General features: G+C 42.7%; 1 protein-coding gene across 1 annotated transcript in view; it reads right to left on the bottom strand.

Annotated features, from left to right (window-relative positions):
• PATJ (PATJ crumbs cell polarity complex component) overlaps positions 1-21,678 on the bottom strand; it is a 151,287-nt gene that overhangs the window by 55,243 nt on the left and 74,366 nt on the right. Inside the window, exon 15 of the mRNA XM_086617077.1 lies at positions 3,809-4,005. Within this exon, the coding sequence (XP_086473203.1) occupies positions 3,809-4,005 (197 nt within the window). The remainder of the gene's footprint in view (positions 1-3,808; positions 4,006-21,678) is intronic.

Here is a 21,678-nt window from a genome sequence, read left to right as displayed (position 1 = left end):
GGACAGGAAGACAGCAGAAAATCCCAACGTCAGTAATTTTGCATAACAGGGCTCTGAACAGCTTAGTTTATTAATAGAACACAGTTGACTTTCTTCCAGAGAGATAATAATAATAATAATAATAATAATAATAATAATAATAATAATAATAATAATAATAATAATAATAATAATAATAATAATAAATAATAATAGGGTGGATTATTTGGTGTGAATACAACCCACCAAAGGACAGAGCCATGCAGAGCTCACGAGCAGCAGGGCTTAACAGCACAGGTACAGCACCGCAGGAACACGCTGCGGGCCATGCTGGGCACAATCAGCCCCAGGACTAAGCCCAAGCTAATAAGACACGAAGCGGTGCAGACACCTGCACTAAAACAGCAAGAGTGCAAGGCAGGAGCACCACAGATGGCTTCTTTGCTTGGAAAAAGAACAGAAAAGCAGAACTTGTGTCGTATAAAAAATACATTCTTTCTCACAGAGATCAAATTCTGACCCAAGTAATTTTCTTCCACGTACGAAAGAAGGATGAAAGGACCTTCTCCCTCAAAAACCTGTTTTCTCCAGCAACATACCCATCCAAAATACATCACAGAAGACATATTAAAAAAATAATGATGATATACAATTTTTTTACGTGACCTGCATTTCACTCAATGTATAGGCTGGACTGACTTCGAAAATGAGCCATGATCATGCCCCAAAAAGACTACTGTCATTTGCAGAAGTTAAAAGCAAGATGATATTTCATTAATTCAGTGACAAAAGATGTTATGAATAAGGAGCTGAGGCAGTCTGGCAGCATCCCACATCCTTCAATTGAATCCAATCAAACTCCAGTTCAAAAGAAGAATGAAGAGGCAATATCTATCTGTCTGTCTGTCTGTCTGTCTATCTCTCTCTCTCCATCCCATTAACCTTATCCCCATCAACAGCCATGGGGAATAATCTGCACACACTGAAGTAGCATCCACTCTTTTAATGGAGCAACACTAACAGGATTCTCTGGGGCACCCCAGGACAGTGCAGAAATGCTAAAGGCTTCCCAAGATGTGAATCCCTTCTCTTGCTGATACACTCTGGTATTCAAACCTGACGTGTAATGAACGATGCAGATGCAAATATACTTAAAACATGCAGTTAGATGAGGGATGAGGGTGGTTTGTCTATTTGCTGACAAAGAGATGAGAATTCAGGGGAAAATGGCCTCAAATGCTTTTGAACGAAGTGGTTGCAAAGTTGAATAGCTGTTTTTCTATGGAATAGAATAATATTATAATAATATTATAATAAAATAATACGTATTTGAGCAGTGGGAAACGGCCAGCAGGTCAGTCTGCAGGCAGAGCAATGAAATACTTACACACAGTGAAGCACTACCCAAAGGAAGAGAAGTTAAGTTGCCCCATCAGAAAAGATTGTCCAGGCAGGTCTCTGAACGAGGAAAGGAAACCATGGGAGAGACAAATGCTTCTGTGACCGGTGACCATACTCATGGTCTTTAATTTTAGTCTTTAACTGCAGAAAACCAAACAATCTGGATTCTGTCGTTTCCTGACTTCTGAATGCTCGAGTTTGTCATTAGTGCTCTTTCAACGTATTTTGTTGTAAAAGACACTGCAAGTAAAGCCAGTTGACCACCCTGACCTCTGCATCACTGTCATGGAAGTACCACGAGATCGTACTGGAGATATTCAAAAGCTGTCTGGACGCAGTCCTGGGCAACTGGCTTGAGGTGGCCCTGCTTGAGCACGAGAGTTGGACCAGATGATCTCTGGAGGTCCCCTCCAGGCCCAACCATTCCATGATATTCCTACCTCAGTGACCTGTATACTTGTCGGGTATGAGGATTCCTAGTGGTTACTGAAATAACCTACGTACTGAACCTAATGGTTATTGAAAAAACCACCTGCCAGTGTAAATGCCCATTAATTCCATTTCAATGCTGTTCACGTTAACACTGAAATGCTTTTAAAAGACAAAAAAGCAGAGCTCTGTATAATGGACCACTGGTGCGAACATGAGACGTCTGTATGCGACTTATGCACAACCCATTCCTTTGCAATACAGGATGTTTTGACACTGGATACATGCTCACTGGGGACCAGAATGAGATCATCACATCCTTTCTTATAAGAAATCACACTTCTGCCCACTAGTGACACACCTTTGATTTTATTGCAAAGGTAAACAAGTGAGGCAGTTACTAAAGTCTCTTTGAACTTCAGTTTATTTGAAGTTTGGCGTTTTTGAGATGGTGAACATCACTTTCCTTCCACTGAAGAAAAAAAAAAAATCATTTTATTCCCAACTTGACAGGGAAAGGAATTAGGGAAACACCACCACTCTGGAAAACGCTACTTACAATATGGCTCATGCATAGAAATCCCGAGCCTTGAGATGTGTGTGATTAATCACAGATGGGGCTTCTTTCAAGCACTGCTAGCGATACTTAACATTAGATCAAACACACACTGCAAGGAATAACTTGTGAGACATAAGAAAATTTCAGTGCATCTTTCTTTGTTGAAAAGTATCAATACAAAAGGCTCAACGTTTCCTCTACCACAAACTATCTAGTCTATGATATGGACAGAGGAAAACAGCACCATGAGTCCTTTCATCTGGTATACACTTAAAAATTGACTTTTTTTTTTTTTTTTTTTTTACCATTAGAATTTGGTGTCAGGAACAGAAAGAACATAAATTTGAAGGAGAAAGTAATTTTCCTGCCCTACTCCAGTATGGTATAGACCTTTATACCATTTATTGCACTTAGAAAGAAAATAAAAAACTTCAGATGGTGTTATTATTATAGCAAAACAAGTCTTTCTTGTACTATGTGTATTGAAAACCCATAATTACAGAACTGTTAGACAATGACAAATGCTTAGACAATTCTGACAATATTCCCAAGGTATCCCCAGGCAGTCAAATTGCTCTTTCTCAAGTCAAGAAACCTGAGAAAATAGGTGGTTCTCTGATGACACAGAGAGTTGCTGAAAGATCAAAAAATCACCACCCATGGAGAGCAGTAGGTCAGCATATACCTGCTCTTCAGTGACAGCTTCTCTCTAATGGAAAGAACCCCAGGGATGGCTGATTTTTTTAAACCACTGAAACAATCACGACATGGGGAACCACTGCAGGTACCGCAGCAAAGTGTCATTTTGTAACAGGCAAAAATCAGACCAAGTGCAAGAAATCTGCATGTTCAATCTGAAGGTGAAGCAAGGAGATAGGAGAAAAAGTGGAGACAAAACACTCTACTTGCTAACGAGCTCTCTTGCCTTGTGCGTGAACTTGTGCCAGACATGACTAAAGAAAATAAGTATTTTAAGTTACAACAGATCAAAACAGATTACAGCACGAAATTTCAGTTTCAGGATGGGGGATATCCCTGTCATCTGTAAAAACACATATGGTAACTCTGAGGGGGTTTTGTTTTTTTTTAACATAAGGCGTGAATTTCCCTGTGAAACCACGTACGTGGTAAATCCAAGGACAGATTTACTATCCCCTTCCTGCCTTTCCACAGCCCCTCCCTAAGCAAAGCCTGTGAACATGCTGAGAGCCCAGACTTCACGGACAAGACATTAGTTTTCACGGGCCAACGATTTTTGTTTCACTGAAAACACATTTACCTGCCAAAGGCCAAGTTCTCAGTTGGCATAAATCAGCGCAGCTCCTTGCCTCAGCCACCTAATTCCACTTGCAGGCTTTATTTAAGGTTCAAACTATAGCTTCCCATATGCCTCTCCCTCTCTCCATATGAGCCCGGCGTAGTAGTTAAGGAAACACCAACCTCTAGAAGTTCATCGCCAATATGCATCCTCCCGTCTCGTCCCGCAGGTCCATCTGGATTGATACCAACTACAAAGATGCTCATACGAGAGCGGTCCTTGTTGCCAGCAAGACTCAGTCCGAGCCCATTTTTGTCTTTCTCAAGCTCAATAATGTGCAACTCTCCCGGTAGATCTGCATATCTTTGCCTGATTTTTTCTGGAAAGATCAAACATAACATGAGTTGTAACACAAAATAACTTCCATGCAGATGTTCAAGAACACGTACAAATAAGCTGGAAATTGATGGCTTCTCAGCACTTACTCTTTTGGTAATGGAGGTCTCTCTAGCACAGACTCTAAAATACCATTTGCTGTGCCTGTATCACAAAATTAGAAAAGCACCATCAGGTGCAAACACTATTCACGTTGAAACTGCACTATTTTAATTATTTGGACAATACGCTGGTTCTAAATCATGAATTTTTCGAACGGAGGGTAAACAAGGGAATTCCAGAGACACCTCAATCTTACCTCACCAAAACCATCAATGTCAGGAAATTCTCATAAAGGTGGAGCTGGTTAATTAACCACTGTGGGAAAGCGAAACGCTTGCCTTGCAAACACACTGCAGACTCACTTCTCAAGGCAGAATTTTCTACTTTTGCTTCTTTCTGGTGACTCAGGAATATGCTTACCATGCTCTGCTTAACATTATGGGCTGCTGTGAGGATGATTACTCAAAGCAGATGTCAGTGACAACAGACATGATTGATGACGTTTTTAAATGCAGCCTCACTTGATATTAAGGTAGTTATTTGTCTTTCATCTACATTTCAACCATTTCTGGGACAGAGAGCAATACACTTACAAAGTTATTTGGAGCACATTGCGTGTCTGTGGATGCTGACAGTTTAATCTGAATGTCTTTTCACCACTGGCATACAAACATTTAGAACTATTGCTTGCGAGGATCAGCCGCAGCAAGGGTGATTTTTTTTTTCCCTGTCTGATCATTTTCTGCAGATTTTAAAGCCAGCCTCATAACACCACCCGCATCCAATGCCTCAGCTGGGCCACACATTAAAAAAAGCAAGTCAAAGTTTTTTGCTGTGGCGAAGTGTCACCTTTAGTACAGAGCCCAAGGTGAAAGAAAGTGCTGTATTATGCATTAAGAAAAGAAATAAGAGACATTATATGTTCAACTATATCTCTGAGTCAGCAGTAGCTAGATCAATATTAGCTATTGCCATTCTACCAGGGAAGCATATTTTAATAGTATGATTTAACCACTGTAGTGAATGTTCCCATGACAACAAGGAAGAGGGGAAAGAGCTGGGGAAGGGGGAGAAGGAAGCAACCAAAAGTGAATAAAAACTGCTGAGAAGAAAGACAGTGAAGTAGAGGTGTTCCTTCCACCACCCTTGTGCAGGCAGCCAGGGTGATTCAGCCAAATTCCAGTCCATCCCAGTGGCTCTCCTCTCTGAGAGCCCTTCCTGAGCAACTGTTCCAGCTGCAGCAGCTGCTTGTGCTTTGGCAGAGACCGCTGGGACAGGGACGTAGTCTCCCATCTCCAACTCCCGATGCACTAATGAGTGTAGCAGTACCTACACTCAGAGCAACACAAACAAGAACTGGCTCTCCCGGTGCTCTGTTTACTGGTTGGCATTTTCCTGCCGCACTCAAAATCCCCAGTGGCCTGGAGCCTAAAATCCTGGGGGCGTATATTAGGGGTGAGATGTTATCCCTGGAAAGCTATAAAGCCCTACAGGGGTCTGCACAAAATCAGAATATCATAAAAAATTAGAAACCTCACTTGTTACTATCAATTATATGCCAAAAATTCAAATAACTGCATTAAATAGTAATCCATGTAGCTGCACAGTTGTCTAATATATTTCTGAATTAATGGGGTCAAAACATTAATCAGAGGTGTGATTTGCTACTTGAATTTGGAAAGTATTATTTTTCTGCTTAGCATGCAAGATACCTCCTGCTGAAAAACAGCAAGCAAGGAAAGGTCTCAAAAATGGTGCTTCTGAAAGTACAGCAGATGCAAGCACACACGCGGCCACACGCGTCTCGCTCACACCACCGAGGTTTAACGCTCTTTTCCCATTAAGTGAAGTCCAGACCTCAAGAGCTGTAAGACATTTTCTGCCCACCCCAATTAGACAAACAACTAATTACGGTGCAGCAAGTACCTGCAGCATATTCCAGCCGTAAGAATATCAAGAACAGATCATCAGCAGAAAAGGAATTTCTTAGTGATGGTGCTTTGGAGAACAGAGCAAAGAACTGGTGCTCTGGAGGGATGCTGTCGACTGATCACTGCACTGCCACAGTTCCTTCCATCATTAATTGTACACGGACAACACATCTCACTTGCCTTTGCCAGGAGCAAAGCACACATCCAAAGCTTGCTTTTAGCAACACGTAGTCGGACGCACAGGAAAGAGGTGCCGGGGCAAGGAGAACACACATGCTTAAACGCCGTCCAGATGAAGCTGCACATCATAGAATCATAGAATCATAGAACGGTTAGGGCTGGAAGGGACCTTCAAAGGTCATCTAGTCCAACCCCCCTGCAAGGAACAGGGATATCTCCAACTAGATCAGGTTGCTCAGGGCCTTGTCCAACCTGGCCTTGAACGTCTCCAGGGATGGAGCATCCACCACCTCTCTGGGCAACCTGTTCCAGTGTTCTACCACTCTCATAGTAAAAAATTTTTCCTAATATCCAACCTGAACCTACCTCCCTCTATTTTAAAACCATTACCCCTTGTCCTATCATAACTGGCCCTCCTGAACAGCCTCTCCCCATCTTTCCTGTAGGCCCCCTTGAGGTACTGGAAGACCGCTATAAGGTCACCCCGGAGCCTCCTCTTCTCCAGGCTGAACAGCCCCAACTCTTTCAGCCTGTCCTCATAGGAAAGGTGCTCCAGCCCTCTTAATCATCTTCAGAGACTGCTTCAAAACTCATTTCTTGCTTGTCACTAAAGCTCCTTGGAATGCCCCAGTACAAGCCTGACACAGGAGCAGCTCTGCGACACTGTGCACATGGACACGTCCCTCCAGCCTCTCTCTGCAGACAAGGACCTTCTGAGACTACCTGTGTCACTAAGTCTGTAAACTTTGCAGTGTTTCCTGCTGCTGGAGCAGCCCAAAATGAGTTTTCTCACATGGGAAAAACATTAAGCTGTTCAGAAGTACATGTATATGCCTGTTCCACGGTGGGCTGAAACTAAAAGCTGAAACTAAAAGCTGAAACTAAAGTTTTAGTCCTTCAAAAATTAGTAGTTAGGGCGATTGCTTGAGATGAGACAGAGCCCCACTAAAGTTTCTGGTCCACCTGTGTTGGGCCAGGACTGGAAACCTGGTGAGCCGATGCCCAGCTCAGCACTCCAGCTGTGCCAGTAATTCCCCACTGTGGGAACCATTCTTTGGGAAAAGAAAAATTTATCTGGGCAAAAACCAGAGATCAACTCCAGGGGTCACCAAGTTGCTTTATTTGTTGCGAGCATTATTTTTTTTTTTTTTAAAGGGTTTACCCCACTGCACGTTTTTGTTAAAAAAAATCCATACTTAAACCAGAAGGAACCTCTGTGTGTGCACTAAGCCCTTCATTAAATTATCAGATCCATTAGTGAAGCAACTATTTGAAATGGCTGAGGTGACTGCAGTGGCAAAATCGTGGAAATCTACGAAGGAAACGACGAAGATGCCACGTTCCGAGCACCGGTTCCAGCTCAGCAGGATGGCACCGTTACCAAGCGCTGCTGTAGAAGATGCAAGCGTGCCTGTACGTGTTCATGCACGTGGGGACAAGCAGCAATATCCCTGCTTTTGAAATCGAGCCTCCCTTAGCAGGGCATGCTGCCTCCTCCCTGAAGAACAGAAGGTTCTGGCTCCAGCAAGACCCACCGCCTGCGATGAAACACTTCCCTCCCGGGGCTGTCCCCACCGGCCAGCCTCGCAGCGCCAAGGGTAAGGGGCTATTCCCAACGGAGCCGTTGCCTCGCTCATCCAATCTGCACACAAATATCCTTAGGGCATCCAGCTGACTTCCTATAACACTGCAATCATATTCTCAGTTTGCCTCTTAATAAGAATCTCGTAAGATTATTTTAAACAAGTATTTACTGCTTAAACAAACGTGCATCTAAGGCATCTTCTTTCTAATGCCTTTTTCAGCTGGTTTTTCCTCCCCTCCAGCTGGTATCAGTTTTCCGTGCTCCGCCTAGCATCGGGGAGCCAGTTAGCATCTGCTTTTGCAAAGAATTCCATTATCTGCCTTCATTACCAGATACTTTACACAAGGCAATTGTAATTCTGTTGTCGCTGCGTTGCACATGAGACACGGCGGTTCTTGTTTTGGCACTCCGTGGAGTTGTTTCCACATTCGGTGACAATGTGCCTATCACAACTTCTGCAGGCATCTCTCCCCAACGATACTGAACTCGCTAAGGTCGCATCCGCTTTCTTTTAAAAACACTACACAGATGTAACGTGCACTAAAAACACAAGCATACGCCTTAGTGATCGCTCCTGCAATAATATTTCCCAGTTATATCAGCAGACAATTACATTTCAAAGAGAAATCCTGGAAATGGAAGACAACTGCTTTCAAACAATACACTATTACGCTGCTGCATATGTTTCCCTGCTTCAGCTGCTATTCCTATTATATTAAACAGAGAGATAAAAGAAATAAATGGGGACAATATGGCCAGGATATTGGGAGTTTGCATGATCTAGTATTGCAACAAACACACAATTTATCTGCACGGGGGAAAACAGACACCACTTCTCAGGAAGGCAAAAGGCTTTTTAAATAACAAGATATATAAAGCCCTTGCAAAGCGTTGAGGATCCTGTTTCCCAAACCTGCTGCAATCTCCAGTTAGATGAGCTGAAAGGGAAGAGGTGTTTCTTTTGAAAATGGAGTCTCCGCGCGATGCAAATTAGAGTCCATCTCGGTAAAAAGAGGAAAGAAAAAGCTCCGGATGACTCAGCTAGGTAATTGGGGTTAGTACCAAATGCTCAATATTTAAACTGTCAAGGTAAAATACAGAGAAAAGAAAGGGGGAAAAACCACCACAAAAAGAGATGACAGACGATATTTGCAAATAGAAGGGGATACTGAGGATTTTACATCCCTCTTGCGTTACCTCAGATAACTATTAGCAACATATGCTGGTTTTTGGAGACTTTACAATGGTCTCATTTATCAGCCTGTGTTCATTTTAATGGTGTTAGGTACCATTTTTATCACCCAGCACATAACGTGGTTACAGTCTGAGCCTTTTCTGAGATTACCCTGCTCAGACAGCAGTGCTGCCGCATCACAGCCACTGTTTTTCATTTAGTAATGATGGATATCAGAATGCAGCCAGCATCCACTACACAGAGCCAACCTTGCATATCAAACAACTAATTCCCTTCTTGATTTCACTATAAACATTAAAAAAAAAGAAAAAGTAGGGAGTCCCTTGAAAGCTAACCCTAGAGCTGTGAGGGCAGCACGTCTAATTTACTGATTACAATTTACAAGAACCTAAATAAGCATATTGAAGGGACCATAATTGAACAAATGGGGTTTAGAATTCTCCCACTACTAATAATATAATAAGCTTATTGTTTTAATCTTCCCACTAGCCCTCTATTCAGCTCCAAGGAGACTGACAGTTCTTTAAACCTTATCTCAAAAGCGATGAACTCGTCTGTTTTCATAAGCTTTAAACTGATAAGTAGAGAGAAGAGAATTTCTGTAACGCTTTCTTAAATTCCAAAAAATCATTCCCATTCTTCTCTCAGAGATCAGCATGCATGAGAAAAATAGGGCAGTTGCATATAAAACTGGCAAATATAAATGGAAGAGCCAGAGACCATGTTATGATCAGTCCCCCTCCCTTGGGTGGTGAGAGGAGAGGACAGAGTCTGCTGGGGCTCACATCTTTGTAAATGCTGTTGTCTTCCAACCTGTGGGCAGTGAACATCCCTGCAGTGTGATGGGACAGCTGTGGGTTCCCCATCTGATCCAGAAACTCAGTATCTCCTGCAGTCTCCCTTTGACAGCTACACCATCCCTCTGGTAACGCTTTGCTTCATGTACTTCTTCACTCTGAGGGTGATGAGGCACTGCAACAGGTTGCCCAGAGAAGTTGTAGGTGCCCCATCCCTGGAAGTGTTCAAGGCCAGGTTGGACAAGGCTTTAGGCAACCTGGTGTAGTGGAGGGTGTCCCTGCCCATGGCAGGGGGGTTGGAACTAAATGAGCTTTGAGGTCCCTTCCAACGTAAACCATTCTATGATTCTATGTACATCATTTGGAAGATCATTTACCAAAACTGAAGCGAGGATTTTCAGAGAAAAATAAAACTCAGCGTTTCTATTACTCTTTGGCACACTTCGATTAACGCTCCCGCCCAGCCCAAGCCCAAGTCTATCATATACAAGGAAGGTGGGGAAAAATAAATAAATGAAGAGAGCTCTATGGCTGTATGTCTCCCTTTACTCCCCAAAATACTCTAACATTAAGTACATGAAAGCAAAAGCACGCACGAGGTGCTGCACAGACAAAGCCTTCGCTCAACAAACAGTGAAGTGTAGGTTTTCATACTCTCACAAATACAACTAATCCAAGCTGAAGTGAAAAACAAATGTGCATTAAACACTCCTGAGACAATATTCTTACCCTAACTTGAAAACTGTCTCTTTTTTTTTTTTTTTTTTGTGTGTGTGTGTGAAGGATTGAGGCTATCATTTGGGATCTCAGAGTTTCTCCTCTTCAGCTCAGGCTCCCATTCCATTTTGCTCCTCTCATGCCATTCAAACACTTGCAGCAGCTTCTCAGCTCACACAAGGAAACTTTCCTTCTCTTCCAATGTTTTCCTTGAATCCCACTTGTCCCTCACAGCACCCTTTCTACAGCAGAAGGTAAAAATTTCTGCTAGTGATTTTTAACTAATCTGGGAAGAAGGGTATAATGAGAGTCTCCACAAATCACTCAAGCACCATTTCATTTTGTTCCTGTGAGCAGGTGACATTTAGAAACAGTTATCATTAATTTTTGCTTCCTATAATCAGGGAATCGTCCTACCCAGAGATGACAGCAGAGAGAAAAGTGACATTTAGCCCCAGCTGAAAAGCAGGGTAACTGTGGGCTGCAGCATCAGCGAGCATCTCCAACGCTTGCACCATCTCGCTTCAACATTTTGAACAAATGGAGTTCTTGCCAACATTTTTTTTTCCTTATTTCAGGCCCAAAGCTTTGTTCTAAAGCTGCAGTTTTGCTAGACAACATTTAAGCTCTCTGAGGAAGAGATATTGTATGTTTTTCTTTTTTAATTACAAGACAAGGACATGATGAGTCTATTCATACCAGCATTTATCTGAGATCTTTAACACTTTTGAAAGGAGATTTAGTGAAAGTGTGGTACGCAGAGCATCCTGATGCTAATAATTGCTGATTATGAGGGAACCTGCCCTCCCCTGCACACAATACTTCCACTCATTTGCCTTTCAAATGATGCATTAACCCTCATCAAAGCACTTGGGTTTCCTCAGAAGTGACCTTCTCTGGGTGCTGTGATCTGGCAATCAGCCACTCCGGCAGAGCGCTGATGCTGAGCTCAGGGTGCCTCTGCACCAGCTGACCATCCTGAAGTCTCACAGGCTTTGGAGGGATGGACTGGCACAAGATCCCCATGTGTTTCTTGCCCTCTGTCCCAGGACTGATAAACTGGTTGTTTCCTCTAGATGGAGACACACCAAACAGGCTAGATGCTGGAGCATGGTACAGCCACTAGTTGATGAAATACAGACAAATAGCAACAAAGACATTTTTCTTTTGATAAAATCATCTAAGAGGATACAAATAGTTATGTGCAAAAATGTATCACATCACAGTTGAGGTTTGGGCCCACAAAAGGCCCAACTGAAGGCACTTTGAACTAATCACATCTTTAAAATGTGGGGTAGCCTCAAAAGACAACTGCTGTAGACCCCATTTTTAAGCCGTTGAAAAGATAACTGAGAAAAAAAAACATTAAAAATACTCTATTGTATAATATTGCAGTATATTATATTGTACCACGCAGTTTAAGTCATCTAAGGCCAAAATACTGCAGCCTTCAGAGCTTCCCAGCCCACTCGGTGGTGGTGGCACCGAGCAGCCCGGACATAAGGCTCAGTTATCACAGCTGCCAGGCTCACCCGCGCCGCACCTCCCGAGAGGACAGCAGGCCTGCTCCTGCCCTGCTGAGGCTTGCCTAACGTAGTTCTCCAGGAAGCTAGGATGTATTAACAACACAAGATCATTAGAAAACACTGACTTCCATCTGCAAAGCCTCAAGGAAATTTTAAATAGCTCCAAACGCACATTGGTTGCACCTCTGGCTGCTGCAGCAGGCTATCACCTGGCGTCGACGTGCCCACCAAGTGTCAGAGATCTGTAAGGATGCAGGATGTGCACACACAAAATCAGATTCCCAGATGCTGTGGCAGATGATGTTTTAATGACCCATTTTACAACGCAGTTTTTGAAAAAAAAAATAAAAAAAATCTCACAACTGGGATAAAAATTTCTTTTCTAAGCTACTCTTTCTGGTAGGAGCAGGTTTTCTGGTTTGCTCCTGATTACATTGCTCTGCCAGGATCTATAATCCATTCCCTATGTTTGTATTTGAAAGCTGCTCGTTCATTTGATGGAAGAGCAAGGGCGCCTGAGACCAAATAAACAATATTGGGGAACTCTAATCCATTGCTTTTCTGCTTGGTCTCAACACAAACAAATGTGAACATTTAAATTCTTCCTCCCTTGACAGTAATACAGTGTAACTTGATCTGATGGTGTTTCATCTTTAAATAATGATGTTCCCACAAAGCACAGTCATTATCTCGCAATCTTTCTGCACCCAGTCCAATTAAAGAGAGCGGCATGAGACCATTGTCAAAAACTGAAAGTTTGTTACCTAACGAAGGCTTTTATGGGCCTAAGCACCAACTTTCCAAGTGATAAGTAATTGTAAAAGGCAGCACAGAGGACACCTCTCAGAAGCCAAGGTGATGAGATGTTTCTCACACAGTGATTTGTTCTTAATGTAAGAACCCGTAATGAGAGCCTGAACCTCCTCTATTTAGAGGGGGATGGAATGAGAAAACGAGGAGATTCTGGACTTAATAATAAAGACTTTCTGATCAGCAAACATAACCTGTACTGATGAGCCCAAAGATCTAAAGAAAACTCTTAAAGGAAGATCTCCAGGGGAATTGCCACCATTGGTGAAATGTAGACAAAAACCCATGAAGTTTCAAAAAAACCCCAAAACAGTTGCACTAGCAAGCCATAAAAAGTGAAAAAGACCAAGAACCTGGTTGTGAAAGAGCAAGTGAAGAGAAGGAAATGATACTGTGCAGCTGGGATAAGAGACGGTGGAGAAGAGATGGCAGGAAGAGTGTCCCAAGCTCACGAGATCGCTCGCTTTGCCGCAGCAGCACAGCCTCGTAACGCAACAAAGCTACGCAAAATCACTGAGACTTGACAGGGGCTAAACTAAATTTTCGGATTAAAAACCCCCGCCACAGTAGTTTAAGTTTGTTTGTACAGCGATTTTTAAATATGCTGTGACAGCATTTAGAAAAGGCTAAAGTTGGATGAGTCATCTGGGACTGTAAAGCCCAGGAAAATACCCACAGAGCTCTGTTGGGAAATACAGCACAAGCCTTAACTGTGAGAAGAACCAGGGAAAAGAGATCACCATCAGCTGCTTTACTTGTGATTCAGTGGTGATCTTAACGATAAATTTTAATCCTGTTTAATATTTTTAAGTCTTAGTTATTTCGCTAATGATTGTAACTAGTTAGTCACTGCAAAAACACATTTATCTGTGACAAAAGATTGTATTTGTATTGTATCTTCCTTCTTTAGGCCAACTATGGGGATAAAATGTTATGTAAGTATTTAAGGAAATAAAAAATTTGCTACACATCTGTTGAAATGCTCAAGATTTATCTGATATGTCCCACACTACGAACATTTCTTCTATGCTATGTTATTTTCCTAACAATATATACTGTTTGTATTTGGACAGAAATTAGAATGCAATTAAAATACAAGCAACAGCTTTGTAATAAAAATATTGCATACAAATATGCCAATTATGATTCATATAAGGAAAATGTTTTTATTGAAATGTTTTCATTTAAAGCTGGAATATTAAACAAAAGCATTGCTATTCTCGCAGTAGATAATGGAAGTTCTATGGTGATCAAATCCACTTTTAAATGGTCTAATTTTCACTTTGTCAAAGGTTTCCTTTTGTCTGTCTTTGGGCCTTCACGAACACCTAGTTAACGATAAACGCTGCGCAGTGACCTCGGAGGAGGTTCTGCCATCGCACCATGGCCACAAACACTTCCCTAATTTTCCAACTGACAACTCTCGACTTCACACTCTTAGGTTTTATTCACAGACCAGAAAAGGAAAATATCCTTTTTCAGCTCCTAATAAGTTGTTCAAGTTTGATAAGCTATTTTCATTCCCACTGAATTGGTTGAATAAGCTGTAGAGAGAATAGGTCTTTGTTTCAGGCAGCTGAAGAAAAAGTCAAAAGCTGGCTTTTTACTACAGGCAGTTCTGGGTCCAGATTTCTCTCAATTCTCTGGGTGCACGCATACTTTTCCTGAATAGTTTTTTCACTGGAATTATGCTAATACGTTAGAGTATGCTCAGATCTTTCTGTAGATTGCCATTTAAAACTTACAATGCATGTTAAAAGCAGAAAATGTTTGATTTAAATTAAGTGCAAATCCAATTTAAATTAAAAAGCAGCTTTGTATTAACATAGATGCATATCCAGCTTTTAGAGGACATAAGGTAATAAAGCGTACTCCATTTACACTGCTTCGTAATTTTTTTTAATCTATGCAGCTATACAGAATCGGTATTTTGCTAGGTTCATACCTGGTCAGTCTCTCATCAACTGATCACAGCTCTTCAAACATTTACAAACCATCTGATGACTTTTAGGCTCCTCTGTGCTTTTGCACAGGACACTGAAATCACAATCTCTAATTCCCCAGTGCTGCTGAGAGGTCTGTTGGCCACCTGAAGACCGTCCCCGCATTGCGTTTGGTGTGCTACACATCCACCTCATCGCTGCACGCTGCTGGGTATACAGCCAAGGAACAAAATATTAGGTAAGAAGAGCAGGGCCAGCCCACCCGACACCTCCCCACATTGTGCAATGCTCCTACAGAGCCAATTTCTAAAGAGTAACTCTGGGCTGGGTCCTGGTGTTCCAAGCTATCAAACTGAACTTGAGTCCCATTTTCAAGGTTTTTACCATATGAAGCAACATTTAGAGGCTTTGCTTGTTTAAGAATAAACCTGAGTCTCCCAACATCATGGCTTGCCTTTGATTGTCAAGGTAAAATGAAAAATGAAAATGAAAAATGACTGCAACACCTGGCAGTGCTGCAGACTATCAATTTCTGTGCCTTAGAACAAAACAAATACTCATAATTTCACTTTAAAGCCTCTTCTATTAACAAAAAAACAGTAATAATCTTTCTACTGTATCTTCCCGTATCTTCATCTATGATGTCTATATTCCATTTATGATGTCTAACATATTAATCATAGCATCACATATCCAACAGATACACAAGCTAACGGTACAGCCACCACTGGGCAACTGTTGGCTTCAAGTCCAAAAGAAACCTGCAACTCAAAGATAAACCTACTCCCACATCTCCGAACGAGGCTTCTGACACGCAGCTTAGCTCTCCCACGATTGGGAGAGCACTACTGGAAACCACTGGTAACATGAATCCACAGGATCCCTTTCCCAAGGCAGCCACTGAGCTACAAGACTTGGCCAAGAGCAAGCACCGGCGCATCGAGGCACTCCTGTCCTTAGCACGGCCCCACGTTCCCCTCCTGTTTCAGGGGAAGCAAACTGTGGCTCCCCTTTCCCTGCTTTGGTTTCTCATCAGCCCAGTCCAGAGTGGCATTTGCACAGCCCACACCTTCTCGCCATGTGCTTCACGCTCAACCTGTACGTATTGCTGAGGCGGCACCTTAGCTCAAGCTGTATCCCGAAGTGAAGACCTTTTCCAGCCTCATGGAGGACGGGATGAAAGAAAGGAACCCACAGTCCAGCACTGTAATTTTAGGTCATGGGTTGAGCCCACGAGAAGTCCCATGTGAAGCACAGCTGAAGGAGAATGCCCTCCCTCGCTCCCTCCTCTGTTCAAGCCAGCTCTCGTGCTCCTCAGACTCCTCTGTGACCCTGAGCAGGTCACCAACCCACCAGAAAACCATCCCTCTTCAATGACAGAGCAGTTTTCTGCTGAGTAAGTGAACTGAACAGGCTGAGGAACGGAAGAGCAACAAGCACCCAAGTACCATAAACAACTGGGGAAGGTGGGAGTGGGGACAGGGAAATGGTGGCCCCCCTTTCAGCCAGCCATTAGATGGTCTCATTTTGTGGAGCTTCAGCAGAACATTAGAGGAGGATGACAAAGTAAACACTTCTCATACAGTCATGCAACTAAAATGCAAATTTCCAGGCTGAAAACACAGTGTTTGATTAATGCTATTATTCCAAAAGAGAAAGGCACCAACCAAATAAAGAATTAACTGGAATGTTTCTTCTTAAAATTAGAAAGCCAGGGTTTATTACTTGGAATAATTTTAAATTGTCCTGTGTGATGTAAACAGAAAATAAGTATGTAAGCTGTGCTAATAACATAGATTTTTCTACCACTGAAAGCATCAGTCAGACAGCAGCTCTTGCATTTACAGAACCAACTGCCATTTTCCTTTTCCATCACGTGAGGCGGGAGGATCTGGACAGATGAATGGATAACAATTCCTCCCCCTATAAAAATCCCCGTTTAATATCACCGTGAAATCATAAACCAGTTGTATACTCTCCCTAAATAAGCCATACATCTTATTTAATCAGCTGTCTTGAGAGTCTATTCAAGAAGTTAATCAGGTTTATGCTGCACTTACGACATCACAAAACTTGACAGATTTGATTAAATAAGACAATATTTTATATCAGAAATTCTATTCTGATTGTTTTTAATCTCTCCAAAGGACAGAGTCTGGCAGACCTGTTTTCGCTTCCACAAAGAGTAAAATAAAAGGATTAGGGTCAGACACCTTTGCTTATACCACATTTCGAATAAGAGGTGATAAACAGGGCATTCATTTCTCAGCAGAGGAAACATAAAGTCACAAACAAGTGAACAGAGTATTTTGACAGATTTTTTTTTTTTTAGTATTAAAATATGTTATTAGGTAACAAACAGCTTCTCTTTAATGTATTTAATGAAATAAAGATATTAATGCATTAAGCTTTGGGCATTTTTTAAATGAACACAATTATAATCAGGAAATTGATGATGTATGTGAACAGAGACTTGCAGTAAGTCAAGCACTCTTCTCTTTTCCTTCTGGCAAAAGAAATCCATCTCCAAGGATTTATCCAAGAGGAAGAGCTGAATGGATAAACTTCACTATATTAAATAGACTTAATTTTTCCACTCTAACTGGAAGAGGAAATAAACTAAAAGAAAGTTAAAAACAAATGCTCGAGGGAAAAATAAGAGTGGGGTATGGTAGTTTTTACTGTAATTCTTTTGTGTTGATATTCAACTGATTTTTTTTTTTTCTTTTGTGGAATTTAGCCTTCAAAAGGGATGATTCAGATGCATCCATGACTTGCTCCTCAAGAATAAATACTGTCTTTCGAGTAAGCTGGAACTCCACAGATCTTGCTTTTTAGTTTACTTTATTTTTAAATTTAAATGGCCGTCTAACCCCTAGAAACCATGGCATGGTGCTCCAGAAGGCTCAAGATGCTTTGTGTATCCTTCGTGTGTCTTATGACAGATGGCTAACCAAGACATCCAACAGACGGTAACCAAGCCAGAAGAGACGCCAGATCTTCTGAACTGCAGTCTGGGGGTTATGCTCCAATGTTTATTAATTATATCTTAATCTCTTAATATAAATTAAGTTTCATTCTATTATGGTAAATTGTTCCTATCGGAACAAAGCTCACGCAATCATACCCTGTACAATCCAAGCTCCTGCCCCAAAACCTTGGAACCCGCTGGCCAATTTGAAGTAAACCTGATGGTGGACTAGGGGTCTCAAAGGTACCATAAAAGGTTCCTGAAAACAGGCAGTCGTGCAGAGGAGAGAAACCTGATAAATACCCTGACTGGGGGAAAGGCTTCGGTGTGAGCTCACACTTTATTAAAGCGTCAAAGAATTCACATGAGAGAAAGCCCTTAGAAACGCTCCAGCCACGGGAACAACCTAAATCGGAGCTCACACCTTCCTTGACACCCAAGTCAGTCGAATGGGAGAAACAAATCTGGAGGAATCCAACTTCATTAGCTGCAGTACTCGCCGAAGTACTCGTTAAACTCTTCACAGCTCTGCACTCAAGTCCTGGCTGGAGGCAGCGCAGAGAGGACCCAACCAGGACCTCTGTCCTCCCCTCCGAACGTCTCTTCCGCGTCTCTCCGAGCAGAGTATGGAAATCAGCCAAAAAGGAAAAGGGGAAGGTCTGCCAACACATGGCTATCGAGGGACGGCGAGGACGGGTCGGAGCAGATGTACCAACTGGCTGCTCTACAGAGCTGCCCAGGGACGCCGAAAGGGTTAGCCCGCTGGTTTGCTCCGGTGCCAAGAGCCATCCGCTCACGCTGCCAGCAGCTGCCGCGGGTCCTGCTCGCTCTGCCCTTCCGAGCCGGCGCTCTCCCTGACGCATGTCACCGTGCAAGTCCTGCTCATTTACAACGCCACAATATGCCTCCTGCACATACAAAAGAATGATCGCATCATTCTGTCCCCGAAAGGCTTCGCTGAACTCCCCATTCCTCACAAAATCCCTTTTAACCTCTTTCTTGGCCCTCGCTCACAAGCTGCCCGTGCTCATCCTTGCATACAGCCCTACTTACTCCCTCGTCCATCACATCCCAGTCTCATCTCATTTTTTCCCCTTCCACTCTTCTGCCAGCCCTTCAGTGATCCCTCACTACACACGCGCTGTCAGGCTGTTCGCTTAATGGCTTTCTTCCCTTGGAAAAGAGTATTTGAAAAAAATCACCTCTTCTATACTTCTAAAACTCAATCCAGAAATGAGCTCTTGCTGTAAAATTGCTGCATTGTCTATTTAATTAATGATACACAACAAAACGATACTGTGTTAATCCTCAAATAACCTGTCACATCCCTCAGAGAATAACAGGCTACAAAATGGAGGAAAGTACAGCCAAACCTTATGGAGTTTGAAACAGATTTTTTTGCCAAACACTTGAAAGAAACACAGTTTCTGGTTCAGAACACAGTTTGCATTAAGGTTTACAATTCGGTGCAGAAAAATGTCCAGATTTGAAGGTCCAAGTCGCAGGCCAGCCTGGCACAGGGAGCAGGAGGGGGGTCCAGCACCATGGGAAGCTCATCCCTTCTCCTTCACTGGGCATCCAACCGATCTGCTGCGGCTGAGCAGCCTCGATGACTGCGTTACAGAACAGTCACAGCTCTGTCAGACCAGACACTTTCGGGACCATTACACACTGTAGTAGTATAGGATACACTTTGCTGTTGTTTTAAGGTGCAGCGAATGCTGCTGCTTGCTGTTTTCTTCCAGAGCACCTGGAGGGATGGAGACTTAGTAGTGTAACATCTTTCAGAACCATTTGGATGGTGTAATCCCTCTCTGCTCTCACAAGCACAGCACAAAGAGCCGTAACTTAGCTCCACAGGCATGTGCACACACAAACAAATGCCTTGTACCTACATACTCTCTGGTGTTTCCCTCCAAATTCCTCCCAGTTTAGGGATGCGGTTCAACTCTGAGTAACAGCACATTACAGGTATGACAACTTATGTTCAATATCTCCTAAGATTCCCAGGATCATCACACCATGGAAATGATGACTTCCTACCTCACTTTGTAGAGGACCTGGTTCAGTAGACTACATCAGTTTAAGGTTCACAGGTCAAAAAATGCTACTTAGGCTTACAGATATGAAATTGCAGAGAAAACGTGTATTTGTATACACATGATAGCTAATGCACTTGGTTTTCAGTTAAGGGGTACAAAAAACCTCTGAAACAACCTAAAACATTTTAAAAATATACAAAACAAGTGTTAAAAGCATTTGATATCTACAGAACAATCACAAAACCATATGACAATGTAGAAGTTTACCCCTCCTGGCTTTGGACAACGTACATAATCCACCTGTAGCTCTGTCCCCTGGCGGTAGTACGCTCATCACCTGAGCAGGAATTCCCAAATTCAGTTTGCTCAGCTACTGCTGTTGTGACGGCAGTGGGTCCCAGCTCTGTGCTGGACTGTCTGCACACAAAGACATGCAGAAGAGTAGGGCCCTCCTCCACAATTAAGCCTTGTCCTTCCCCCAGACCAAGACCCCAGACAGTCCCCTTCCCTGTCCTGTTCTGTTGCATGTTCTCACTCACCAACCCCATGACTCCCCCTTCTCCCTTACCTTCTCAAAATGACCCCAGAATACAACGCTAACATCATGTCTGCTCCTGGATTTTGAATGACAGCTGCAGGTCCTGACAGCGCCTGGTGCCCACCGCGCCGGCGGCAGGCAGGGCAAGGAGAGAGCTGGGAGCACACAGCACCGAGATGCCACCGGTCAGTGGTACCTGACATGCCACCTGCCTGTGGGGAACACTTCCCCATTCACCGCGGTAATCCGGACTAACAGGTGCCTGGATGGAGGTGCTCACCCCTCGCCTCCGGGGAGCACATGGAGGGTCCATGCAGAACGGGCGCAATGGCTACGGGCTCTGCCCACGCACACAGCCCTCCGCAGGGGGATGCCATCAGCTTTGGATGGCTGTGCTCCTCAGACCTCCACTCCACCTCTGCCCAGCACACGTGCACTTTTTACACTCACAGCAGCAGAAATTTGCTGTTTCCTTGATGATCCCCAAAAGCTGAATGCTTTAACATTTCCTCAAATAACTTTTTTTGGGAAGCAGAGACAGGAAAGCACAAACTGTGATCTCGAAGCACTGAAGAAGCAAACAGACATGCCCATCACTACACTAATAGTAAAAGGCTCATTATTACTTCTGGGGTAGCAGAAAGAACTACCTGCCCTTTAGCCAGTTGCTACAAGGTCTCTTCTCATTTCAACATGGCAAAAGCATTTTGAATTTGCTGATAAAATAGAGACGTTCATCTGAAGCAGATACCAGCCTTTTATATACACACACACATATATAAGTGTATATACATCTCCTTCCTTATGTCATTTGCTTGCAAGTAGTTTTCGATACACATGTGGTCACTACAGGCATAAAGCAAATTTTTAATAGTCTGCCACAGTGTATTATAGCTATCATACCTACAGATAAATATTCTGGATTGCTCTTTAAATGCCAGCTATGCTGATAAAGAGCAATTAAAAAACCTGCTCAAAGCAGAAGGTAAGTTGATGATTAGCCCCTAAGTCACTACATTGAATAAGGGAGAATCAAGTCTTAAGATTGAGGAGCAAAAGATAACTTTGACTTTCTCAAACAGTTAAAGAAGTTATTCTAGACAGCTGCCTCAATTACTGCAATACTGTGGAAAACTAGGTAACATCTGTAAAGAATAAAATTATTGTCGTTTAACATTTTTACTTCCCCTTCTGTTAGAGGCTTACTTCCACTACGTCTTTGGAGCAGCTACTGTTTAAACCAAGCAGAACAGAGCTATTATGCAAATAATCTATTCTGTACTCTGACTAAAAGCAATGCTGTGCTAGTCTGGACAAGACATGATGCACAGTAGAGTTTCTTTTTCATTTTTTTTTTTTTTTTTTTGTGCAGTGGAGCA

Source organism: Tauraco erythrolophus, chromosome 10 (genome assembly GCF_009769465.1).
Source record: "Tauraco erythrolophus isolate bTauEry1 chromosome 10, bTauEry1.pri, whole genome shotgun sequence".
In the NCBI taxonomy this organism is placed as follows: Eukaryota; Metazoa; Chordata; class Aves; order Musophagiformes; family Musophagidae; genus Tauraco; species Tauraco erythrolophus.
The sequence above is the reverse complement of the archived record's forward strand: the minus strand, read 5'-3'. Positions and strand labels throughout refer to the sequence as shown.